Raw genomic sequence first — 12844 nt, forward strand, 5'->3', positions numbered from 1 at the left:
AATTTCAATGTGTTATTGGTCTCTGGGCGCCTTGGGAGGCTCCGGTGGTTAAGCATCTGCCTTTGGCTCAATTGACTCCCACATAGGGCCCCCTGCTCAGTGGACCCCTGCTTCTCCCTCTCCCAATGCTGCTCTCCTTCCTTGTGCTCTCTCGCTCTCTGTCAAATAAGTAAATAAAATCTTAAAGGAAAAAAAGTGTTTATTGGTCTCCTATTTCTCCTTCTTAAACCATTTTCCATAATTAATTTCCCTTGAAAATTACTCATTTTATTAGGTATTTAAATTTATTGGTATAAAGTCACTTATTCTCGTCTCTTAAATTTTAAAAAGTCCTCTGAATATTGGCTGTTAAACTTTTTCTCTTATTTTGTATGTGTCTTCTTATTTTGTCGTTTGATTTGACTTGCTGGAAACTTGTCCATTCTTTTGGTCTCTTCAAAGACCTAGTTCTTAGATACATTTCATCTACTCTTTTCTACCTTTTTATTACATTAAATTCTGCCTTTGTTTCTATTTTAATAGTCTATTAACAGTGGATTATTGGTTAAGGACCATATTCTAATTTTATATATACATTGCAGTGGAAAAATTGGTCTTCATTTTTTCTCACATCTTTTCTTTCAAGTGTACAATTCAACAATTTTTAATATATTCACAAAATCATGTAATGATACCATTATCCAGAATTAGCTAGAACACTGTCTACATATCTTCATCACCCTCTCCCCAAAACTTCATACCCGTGAACACTTAATCTCCATTTCTCCTTTCCCTTAACCCTTGATAACCTCTAGTCTATTTCCTCTACATGGTTTTACTTCTTCTGGATTTTTTATATAGATAGAATCCTACAATATGAGGCCTCTATGTCTGGCTTCTTTCACTTAGCATAACATTTCCAGTGGTCCCCCATGTGGTAGCATGTATTTCATTCCTTTTTATGGCTGAATCATAACTTCATTGTATATGTCCACCATTTTCTGTTTACCCACTTAAAATTTGATGGGCATCATGTAGTGTTTTTCCACTTTTGGGCTATTATGAATAATGCTGCGAATATTCATTACATGTTTCTGTGCAGACATACATTTTTATTTATCTTGGGAATATGTTTAGAAGTGGAATGCTGGGATATAGGGGAACTTCTTGAGGCACTGCCATAACTGTTTCCAATGCAGCTGTACCATTTTACATTCCCACCCAATTCCTAATTAAAACCCAGTTGAGGGTTCCCTCCAAATCCTTGCCAACATTTGTTACTGTCCATCTTTTTTTTCCCCTTGTCCGTTGAGTTGTCTTGGCCTTACCAAAAATTAATTGACCATAAATGGCTTATTTCTGGACTCTCAGTTCTGTTCCACTGATCAATATTTTTGTCTTTACACCAGTATACCACACAGTCTTGGTTTAGCATAGTTTTACAGCAAGTTTTTGAAATCAGAAGTTTGAGTCCTCCATTCAAGATGTTTTTGGGTCTTCTAGATCTTTTCATATGAATTTTAGAATCAGCTTATCAGTTTCTGCAGCTAAAAAGAAAGAGACTCAGGCTTCCTGGGTGGCTCAGGTAAGCACCCAACTCTTGATTTTGGCTCAGATCATGATCATCAGGGTCATAGAATCGAACCTCACAGCGGGCTCCTCACTGAGTAGGAGTAGCTGAGTAGCTGGGAGTGTGGTGGAGAGTGTCTCTTGCCTTCTCTCTCTGCTCCTCCTCCCCCTTTCTCTCTTTTTAAAAAAATTAATAATAAAAAATTTTACAAGACAGTTGGATTTTTTATAGGGATTGTGTTGAATTTGTAGATCAGTTTTGGGAGTATTGCCATATTAACAATTTTAAGTCTTCTGATAATGAACACAGTATTTTTCCCCATCTTTTTTTTTTTTTAATTAAGCATGTATTGGAAAGATTAAAAAATTTCCATCCTTATTGTCTTTAAGCAGTGTGTGATAGTTTTTAATGTGAAAGTCTTAAATTTATTAAAATTTTCTAAAGTATTCTATTTGATGCTATTTGTAAATGGATTTCTTTACTTAATTGCATTCTTGAATTGTGTTTTGCTGGTCTATAAAAAGATAATCAGTTCTTGGTCTTGTGTCCTGTTGATCCTGTTTATTACCTTTAAATGCATATCTTCTGCTTTCTTTTTGTTTATTTTTATTCTTTTTTCCTAACTTCTCGAGTCTGTGCATATTAGGCCACTTAGCTTCATTTTTTCTAACTCATTATAAGGCTATACATTTTTTTCCTAATTACCATTTTAGCCAAAAACATCCTGTGTATTGTATTTGTGATTTATTTCTAATTCATTGATTTTCTTATTAATCCAGTAATTTATGATTTTCAAGTGTTTGGGGGGTTATATTTTTGTTGTTAATACTTTGGCATTGGGATTGGAGTTCATATCTGGTAGGGTTTTTCTTTTGGAGTTTACTTATACTTTTCTGATTTTGTTAAGGCTGCTCCACAAGTAGCAAAGTAGGAATACTTATTGCGTAAAACCCCAAATAAACCATTTGGGACCAGATCGTCCTGGGTTTTTTGGACACAGTAGATAGAATATGTTCCATAAGATTAGCTTCCTCTGACTGCCTGTGTAGTGAGTTTTGTGCTATTTTATCTCATTTGGAAATATTTTTAAATGTCTTTCAGCCACAAATAAGAAGAGTAATTCACCCAAGCCAGCTCGGTCCAGTATAGCAGGTAGTCTGTCACTTAGAAGAGCAATAGACTCTGGGGAAAATAGCCGTTCAAAGGGAGACTGTCAAACTCTATCCGAAGGTAAATTTGGAGAGCTTAAAATATAATTTCATGGGTAGGTGTTTGTTATTTAAAACTGATCTCATGGTGTACATAGGTTTAGACCTTTAAAGGCACCAACAGTGCTGAACTTGATTCAAAAGTTCCTTGATCTTGCAAGAGAACAGACCCATCCCTAGAAAATGCAGCCATTAGGGGCTCCTAGGTGGTTCAGTCCTTAAGTGTCTGTCTGCGACTCGGGTCATGATTCCAGGGTCCTGGGATCGAGCCCCGCATCAGGCTCCCTGCTCCGCGGGAAGCCTGCTTCTCCCTCTCGCACTCGCCCTGCTTGTGTTCCCTCTCCCGCTGTGTCTCTTCTCTGTCAAATAAATAAATAAAATCTTTTTAAAAAATAAAAAGAAAATCCAGCCATTAGACTGCATATCTGGATTCCTTGATTTTTAAATATTTGGCATCAAAAAACTGGGATAAACTTTTTAATTGGTTTGAGTTTTCCTGCAGTTTAAAATGTTTATGTAGTGAGCTATTCGAAAGAGCTAGACTAAAGAGCTTTTGTTTGACTTCTTTCTGAGAATCCCCTTTCTTTTCTGTAGGCTCCCCAGGAAGCTCTCAGTCTGGGAGTAGGCACAGTTCTCCCCGAGCCTTAACACATGGCACCATCAGTGATATTTTGCCGAAATCTGAAGACCGGCAGTGTCAAGCTTTGGATTCGGATGCTGTTGTGGTTGCAGTTTTCAATGGTTTACCTGCTGTTGAGAAGAGGAGGAAAATGGTCACCTTGGGGTAAGTTCTTTCGTTTATGTAATGGAATAATAGCTAATATCTTTGTTTGACACTTTTTAAGTCTACATCGTAATGAATAAAATAAATTTCCACTTTGTTACTTTTTTAGTGGACAAAGTTTATTGTATTAAAATCCATAAAGTATCAGAGACCTTTTTTCCTTAATGGAATGAAATGAGATAGTATCAGACATTCAGTTATATTAGAGATCATTTTCACTGAAGTGTGTAACCTTGTGTGAATTCTGCCTTGTGAGTTTTGCTGTATGTGTCAGCTTTTGCTTTTTTATTTTTCCCCGTCGCCACACTTTTCAAAGACATTTGTGCTGGGCTGTATTACGTCATAGGTCTTACACGCATATTTTGTACGTAACAAAGCACTTCTGGCAGTTTTATTTTAACACTACTTTTGTACTTTTATCTCACCTATTTTCTCTTATGAAAATGTCTTTGAAACTCAGAGTTGGAATTTCTCAAAAGGATATACTGTATGGCAATTGTGACCTTTATCTCTCGCCCAGGAAACATAAACTCAAATCCCAGCCATGTCAATTAAACTTCCATCCATTAAAAAGATAGAGTGGTTATGGAATGTATTATCTGTGAATGTGCTAGATCAGCCATTACTATCCATCTGCTGACCTATTTATGGATATTAAATATATTTCTAAGTTTAAACAATGGAATAGTTCTACCTTGGAGACTTTGGAAAAAAAAAAAACAACTTTGAATTAAATTTAGAGAGAGATTAACATCCCTAAGTTTACCTCATTTAAACAGTTAGAAGGTCTGGATAATTACCACATGTAAAAGAACAGTTGGTATGATTTAGTTTTGTTTTAGCTCTAGTCTAAGCAGTGGAAAAGTGTTAACAATTATTTGGATTGTCTAGTCCTTCCCATTACCTACCTTGATTTTATACATATTCCTTTCAGGTTGAAGCTACAACTAGCTTTTATATTTAGTTTTGGAGATATTTATATCTGCCTTTAGTCATAACAACTAAAGGTATATGAACATAGACTTTTTTCCTAGACTGTAAAATCCTATATAAATACCTGCAGCCCTTAGCTATTACCCTCATTTTACAGTTAATTGTGTTGCTAGCCTGGTTTATGTGGTATTTTCTAATGTGTCTTTTTTTCCTTGCCTGATTTAAAGTAGTTTGTAAGCAAAAATTTTAAATACTAATAATAAGTGGCTCAAAAATGGAAGTAAAAAAGAATATTAAGTGAAATTATGCTCATCTTTGTCTCCCATCTGCTTCGTTTTCCAGCACCTTGTCCACACATATCCCTACTGTTTTTAATTTTTTATATATGTTGTGTCTTCTCAGTTTTTAAGCATATTTAAGCAACTGTGACTATATAGCTTTTTTAATACAAAATTTATACCATATTTTCTCAGTAATAGATCTGAAGTCTTTCCATGTCAATGAGAACATATTATTTAGGACTTCTATTTTTATCTTTTAATCAAAAATTTTATTGAGATAATTAGATGTTCACATGCAGTTCCAAGAAATAATAGAAATCCTATACACTTTGCCCAGTTTCCCCTAATGATGACGTTTTGCAAAACTGATACAATATCACAACCAGGATACTGACATTGGTACAGTCTATCATTTTCTAATCTTTTACTGTGGGTCTATTCGTGAATTTTTTAAAAAGCAATACTTGGAAATTAGTATTAAACACCAATGCCATATACCATACTTAGTTTCATGCTCAGTTTCAGGACAAGAAGAAAATATATATTGTATCACTGACTAGTTATAAAAAATATCAGGTTGTTTTCTCCCTTGAGGGCTAATGCTAAAGGAGGTCGTCTGGAAGGAATGCAAATGACTGATTTGGAAAATAATTCTGAAACTGGGGAATTACAACCTGTACTACCTGAAGGAGCTTCAGCTGCACCTGAGGAAGGTATGGAATGATAAAGTTGGTGGGAGGTGGGAATAATGATTTTTTTGTGTGTTGGTGTTGGGGAGTAGTTAAAAAAGTTATTGAGACATCCAGCATGCTTACCATCCAACATGCTTGATCTGAATACAGCATTTATTGTACCACTGAATTTGATTCACTAGGACATTGAGCACAGAGGAAGGCAAAGTGGGTGACTGACTACATAAAAGGACATGTCTTACTTAGAAGGGAGGTTTATAGGTTGGTGGAAGGAATCAGCAGATAGTGCATCTGCTCATTCAATAAATGTGTTAAGCCACCTACATGACAGGCATTCATTTTGCTAGATATGCAAAGATGAGATTAGATATGTTCATGGGCTTAGGGAGAATGCATAAAGCAACTAATTATAATATTAAGTGTTAAGTACTTTGTCTTTTAAAGTCAGTCTTTTTTTTTTTTTTTAAGATTTTATTTATTTATTTGACAGAGCATGAGCAGGACAGGACGGTGGGGGGGGGGGGTGGGATGGGGACAGGCAGAGGGAGAGGGACAAGCAGACTCCTTGCTGAGCCAGGAGCCTGAGATCATGACCTGAGCTGAAGTTAGACACTTAGCACCCTAAAGTCAGTCTAGAGTAATATTTGTAAAATTTGGGGTGCCTGGGTGGCTCACTGGGTTAAAGCCTCTGCCTTTGGCTCAGGTCATGATCTCAGGGTCCTGGGATCGAGCCCCGCATCAGGCTCTCTGCTCAGTGGGAGCCTGCTTCCTCCTCGATCTCTCTGCCTGCCTCTCTGCCTACTTGTGATCTCTGTCAAATAAATAAATAAATAAAATTAAAAAAAAATAAAAAAGTCTTTAAGAAAGGACCTGTAGGGATTAACTAGTTTCAATGTATTTATGTATATTGATTACAAATTGTAGTGGCTTAAATTTTTGTAGCATATGCTGGAATTACAGCCCCCTTTTGTTCATGCAGCATATACAAAATGTTTCTAATTTGCCTCTAATTTGTTCTAATTTGCTTCCAATTTGTTCATTGCATTTGACGCTGGTGAAAGAGTAATTCCTGAACTTGCTGTTTAGTTCAGGATTTCTTTAACATGACACCATTGACATTTGGGGCCAGATGATTCTTTGTTCCAGAGGGGTGCCCTGTGCAGGTAGGATGTTTAGCAGCGTCCTTGGCTTTTAACTACTAGGTGCCAACAGTACCTCCTCTGAATCACAGTAATCAAAAATGTTCCCTCGGAGACAAAATCATCGCCATCTCAACCAGTTGAGAACCACTGGTTGAATTGAATGACTCAACCAGGGATGACCACACTCTTAAGAATCAGGTGTCAGAGTAGATCACAGTTTCAAATGGATACAAGGTGTAGTTCTCAGATTTGTCGGTGGGTATATGTGTTGGGGTGGTGGGAGGGGGGCAGGGAGAGCAATTGAAAACCGTCAGTCAGGTGTCAGACCGTTTAATAGCCAACAGAGAATGATGGGTGCTGTGATAGAGTGTATAGGGTGCTCAAAGAACAGGTATGGAATAATAAAACTAATAGGTAATATTTACTAAATCCTCATTATATATTAGAGACTGCTAAAGACTTTCCCAGATTTATCTTGTTTTCTCAACATAGCTCTACATGGTAGTTACTTCATTATCTTGATTATCTCACTTAGAATATGAATAGGCTGAAGCCTAAAGTTGTAACTTACCCAAAATCACAGAGTTAGTAGATGGAAAAGCTGGAATTTGAGCACAAAGCCAGTGCTCTTAACTATCATCTTTATTAACCTGGTTTACCCTTAGAAAGTTATCTTAAGGGGCGTCTGGGTGGCTTAGTCATTAAGCATCTACCTTCGGCTCAGGTCATGATTCTCGAGTCCTAGGATCAAGCGCTGTGTCAGGAGCCCTGCTTTAGCCAGAAGCCTGCTTCTCCCTCTCCCACTTCCCCTGTTTGTGTTCCCTGTCTCACTGTCTCTCTCTGTCAAATAAATAAATAAAATCTTAAAAAAAAAAAGAAAGAAAGAAAGATCATCCTAAGGGATGAGTAGAAATTAGCCAGGTGAAAACTAGTGAAAGTTGAGGCTGGAGTGGAAACAGAGGACGGATCGTGAAGAGTTACATTGTATGTCCAGCTAAAATTTGGACTTTGTCCTTTAGGATCTAAGCAAAAAGTGAGATAATAAAATAATGTTTTTAAATTCCTATTTTAGCTATTTGTAGGGAATGGATTTGGAGTGGGGAGAGGGGATGTGGAACTCTAGGGGCAGGGAAACTGGCAAGAAGCATGTTAAATCACTGTTGGTGAGATTTGGACTTAATTTCAGCCTTCAACTCATAAATGCACATTATCACAGCACCCAGAACGCTGAAAGTTATTTTTTCTTTTTAAAGATTTTATTTATTTGACAGATAACAAGTACACAGAGAGGCAGGTGAGGGGGAAGCAGGCTCCCCACTGAGCAGAGAGCGTGATGCGGGGCTTGATCCCAGAACCCTGGGATCATGACCCAAGCCGAAGGCAGAGGCTTTAACTCACTGAGCCACCCAGGTGCCCCACCCTGAAAGTTTCTGACATTAGTTTCATTTCTTACTTAGAGCTAATCTTTGACAGCTTATCATAAACTAGAGAAAGCCATTTGCTTGGCAACATTTAGGATCTACCATGTACTTGAAACACTGAGATTTAGAGTTAAGCGGTTCATGTGACCCAGTAAGAAATTTTCTTTTATATAAGGAGCGGTATGATATAAAGAACCTAGAGCTGAGTGAGAAAACTTGCTGTAAACATGCAGATCAACAGTGCCACGGAAGTACAACCTTGTGGTTCGTTGGTGTCTAAACAGCTTGTTTACCATTAGAGTCCCAGGGTAGGCACTGAGAAGCCTAACTGAGAAGTTACTGAGAAGGCTGGAAGACGGGAATATAGTGGATGACAGTAGGAGCTCTGAGCCTTTTGGAATCTACTTTGTGAAGGAGAATGGGGCCTTACTCACAGATGTAGTAGTATTATTCTATCAGTAGGAAGCAATTCTCAAGAAACCTTTATTTTTCACACCAGTAAGCCTTGGTAGAAAGTTGAGTGGTTTGTCTTGTATCCCTGGTTGGGAAACACAAGACTCTATTTGAGCAGAATTCTTAAGAGAAAATTTTGTGTGTCAGATGCCTATAGGTAAGTCTGTCTGTGGTGTCTCTGTCACATCTGTCTGAAGAAACTTTAAAGTAAAGTTTCTTTGTTGTTTGTTATTTGGGACTACTAAGGTGGTTCTCTTAAATGTTTGTGCACATCAATGAAATATGACTTCTTAGACATGTTAGGCATCAGCAGGCCTTTTCCTAAGTGGGACCATCTGGGACAACCTGGTGTTAATCTTGTGTTTAATGGCTTGATACTGAAAAGCTTGACACCACCCCCATCCCTGCTGCTGCTGCCAGTTGATACCCTCCCTGCCGAAGCCCTAAAGTAGATCAGTGTCTTCCTGTTCAGTCTAAGACCGGAGAGTGTGTTCTGATAGAGTTCCTATTTAAGTAGCACAGATCTCCTTTCGATTAACTCAAGAATGTCAGTACACTCATCCCAGGGAAAAGCCATGGTATGCCTGTTAAAATCTTAATGGCACCCTATCTAACAGAGGAATACAAAGTCTGATGCTACACCCTAACTGATCCCTTTTGGGATACTGGTTAAGAGATATTAATAGAGGGGGCGCCTGGGGGACCTGGGTGGTGCAATCACTTATGCATCTGACTCTTGGTTTTGGCTTAGGGCATGAGATCGAGCCCTGCATCAGCCTCTACGCTGGGTGTGGAGCCTCTTAAGATTCTCTCTCCCTCTACCCCCCACCCCCCAAAAAGAGAGAGATTTCATGTAAGTTACAAAAACTCAAATCAGCTGGCTTAAATAAAAGATACATACTCTCTTGTATTAAGATGAAGTCTCACCTAACTGGTAGGGCAGTTTCAGGGTTGGAAAACAGCTGTTTAATTTCCCCCAAGAACTCATCCCCCCCCCCCCCCATCTTTCACACTGCCATTCTCAGTGAATTGGCTTAGCCCTCCCTCAGGATGGCAAGATGGTTGCTGCCATTTCAAACTTCATATAGAGCCAGTAAAATTCTGGGAATACCGGAGGATTAGTTCATTCCATATATCTCTATCAACAAGGAAAATCGTTGTCAGAGCACCTTAACAACTTCCTAACATCCTCTTCTATCTCAGTCACTGGCAAAAAAAGGAAACTTGGCAAAGTCTCAACATTTGGTTTCCCTCTTTGACCCATTCCAAATGGCCACACGGAAGAGGGGAGGTAGTTGGACAGTAGTGAGGTTCCATATTAGAAAGGAGCAAGCCCGGTGAAGTAGTAGCGTCTGCTGCATCAGGTGGTTCGTGTTTCCCCAGCGTCTGAAATGTGAGCACCTGTGAGTAAGGGAGTTAGAAATAAGTGCTGTACTAACAGTCCTCGCTTATAGGGCATGCTCCAAAAATGTGGTAGATGATTGATACAGAAATACTCTGCTTCAGCTTTTACTGTAAGTTGCAGATTTTGTTTTCCACATTAACATCTCTGTGGCATCTTACATTTAATGGTATCTTGTAATTACTATCGGTGACAGCCAGTTGTGTGAAAACCTACTGACAGATTCTGGTGAGGTTAAGAAAAGTGCAATATTTAGACTGCTTAGAGTTGGTAAAATAACTGGTTTGCTTTAGGTACTAGTGGGGAGACATTGCAGTATAGGGGGCAAGGCACAGCAAATAGCTTGTGACATCAGCTTGTTTGATTTCAGGTGTTTGACTTTATGTGTATCTACTTCCTCCCACTTACTGAAGGCAAGGGGCTGTGCAGGACCTGTTGACTCAGTAGGCCAGCTACTAAGCTAGATGTGAGGAGACCAATTTTTCTTTGTCATTACATTCACAAAGTTAGGGAACCTCCCTAATACGTGTTCGTGGCCCTGTCTGCTACTGTATAAATAAATTTATGCTACACTTCATAGGAATCCCATGAGCGACATTCCAAGAAATAGGAAGTTTGGGAAGCAAAATAATTCCTAAATTGGCATTTCAACGTGTGATTGTATGTGGTGCTATAAACCTTGTTAAGACTTCTAAATGTTACATTATTTGAATACTACTCCGTAATGTTCACAGCATTTTCTAGTGTTTGAATATTCCATGTAGGCTACAGTTCTTTTAAATACTATAAATTTTTTAAAGATCTGTAATGAGTAAAGAGTTTGAAAATGAATTTAAAGAGTAACTTAAGATTTGAGGAATTCCTGAGAATCAAGAGAATTCCATTTCTTTGTGATTCTGTCTGGAATTCAGAAACACTGGTGCCTGTGCCTAGAAATGTCAATTCAGGTGGCTTTTAGGATTTTCATCAACAGTTCCATGAAGGGCCACAAGGTGGAGGTGGTGCTTCGTGGGAGTAGCTGGTTTTGTCTCTAAGTATCACACTTCGCTTTATACAGCAAGAAAGTGGTAGGTTTTTTGTTTGTTTTTTGTTTTTGTCTTTTTCTTTGCCGAACAAGGAGATTGCAGAAATATCTACATCCAGCCTATGTCTTCTAAATATTTAAGGGAAAAGTAGTACTACACAAACTCCTCTTGAAAACAGAAGAGGAAGAATTTACCCATAAAGCATTCTGGGGCTACTGTTCTCTTTGTTACAAATTCTTTTAACTACAAGCTCTATTTTTAGTAGTTAAAATACCTATTCACATTGTCTTCTTTTTTTTTTTTTTTTTTTACCTGAGTGACCTTTGGTAGTTTGTATCTATCAAAGAATTTGTTCATCTCATCTATATTCTTGATTTCATGAGCATCAAGTTATTTATACTGTTTCCTTATTTTTTAATGTCTGTAGAATCTGTTGTGATGTCCCCTCTTCCATTCCTGATATTGGTAGTTTTTTTCCCTTTTTCTTTAACCTGCCTAGAAACTTTTCAAGTTTGTTGATCTTTTTTAAAGAACTACTACTTGTATCATTGATTTCTTTTTATGTTGTTTTCCTGTTAACTTTATTTATTCTTTACTTCCTTTTATTTGCTTTGACTTTATTTGCTCTTTTTTCTAGTTTCTTAATGTAGATGCTTTAATCATTGAGAGCTTTTGCTTTTCTAATGTAACTATTTAATAAATTCCCTTTTAAGCACTTCTAAAGCCATATCCTCCAAATTTTGATATGTTGTATTTTTATTTTCATTCATTTCAGAATATGTTTCATTAGTTCTGGAAAATTCTCAGCCATTTTCTCTTAATGTATTGTCTCTCCTTTGTTATTTTTCCTGTCTCTGTGGCAGTCTACTTGACACAATTGGAACTATTACCATTTATTCTCTTAAATCTTAACCACTTTTTTATGACTTTCATTTCCTGGTGTTTTTTATTTGTTTGTTTGTTTGTTAAAGATTTTATTTATTTATATGACAGAGAGAGATCACAAGTAGGCAGAGAGGCAGGCAGAGTGAGAGGGGGGAAGCAGGCTCACTGCTGAACAGAGAGCCCGATGCGGGGCTGGATCCCAGGACCCTGGGATCATGACCCGAGCCAAAGGCAGAGGCTTTAATCCACTAAGCCACCCAGGCACCCCTCATTTCCTGTTTTTTAAACATTCTGTTTAATTTCCTCAGTTCTCTCTTTAAGTTTGCTGACCTCTTTTTCAATCTTATTTAAATCCATCTATTAATATTTAAACTCCAATGACTGTATCTTTCATTTCTAGAAAGTATGGGCAGTAATTTTTATTTTTTATTTTTTGTGTAGTAATTTAAAAAATGCATCCTTCCCTTTTCCACATTTAACAGGTCATTATTTCAATTTATGAACATCCTTTTATTTGTATATCTGCTTGACCCTTATCAAGCAAATTTACAAAATTTACAAATTTTGTAATTTGTAATTACAAATTTTGTAAATTTTGTAAATTTTAATTGGAACATACCTTTCAGAGATTCTTTTTCTGTCCCACCTACCACACCCCTAAAAAAACTTCTCTTTTTTCCTCCCCAACTGTGATAATTCTTAGGAGTTATTATAAGGATTGTGGAAGCTTCCCTCCAGAGAGATGGTGTTTTTTTGTTTGCTTGTTTGTTTGTTTGGTTTTTAGGGCTTCAAGAGTGTTCACTGATGTTTGCTGATTATCTCTACTTGGGTCTTCATATGCTCAAGTAATTTGGGATTGTATCCTGAGTATTTTTAATATGATATTATGAGATTCTGGGTTAAATCTCTCAGTTTGGTAGCACTTCAAGTCCTGGTGTACATCAATATACCTGTTCCTATTTACTTTTCAGAGTCCTTAAATAACTGCTTTGTGAGACTCCCGGGTGGCTCAGTTGTTCGAGCCTTGGACTCTCATTTCTTCTCAGGTCATGATCTCTAGGTCATGAGA

The 12844-nt window shown here is 37.5% G+C and overlaps 1 protein-coding gene across 4 annotated transcripts in view; it reads left to right on the plus strand.

Annotated features, from left to right (window-relative positions):
• Window positions 1-12844, plus strand: part of TRIM37 (tripartite motif containing 37) — a 180723-nt gene that overhangs the window by 152253 nt on the left and 15626 nt on the right. For 3 of the 4 annotated variants that reach the window (XM_045985146.1, XM_045985145.1, XM_045985147.1), the window contains exons 20-22: window positions 2651-2779; window positions 3352-3541; window positions 5350-5468. In XM_045985146.1, coding sequence (XP_045841102.1) covers window positions 2651-2779; window positions 3352-3541; window positions 5350-5468 — 438 coding nt within the window. Of the gene's footprint in view, window positions 1-2650; window positions 2780-3351; window positions 3542-5331; window positions 5469-12844 lie in introns of all 4 variants that reach the window. The other variant, XM_045985143.1, reaches the window with a different exon arrangement.

This window comes from Meles meles, chromosome 18, assembly GCF_922984935.1.
Source record: "Meles meles chromosome 18, mMelMel3.1 paternal haplotype, whole genome shotgun sequence".
NCBI classification, from domain to species: Eukaryota; Metazoa; Chordata; class Mammalia; order Carnivora; family Mustelidae; genus Meles; species Meles meles.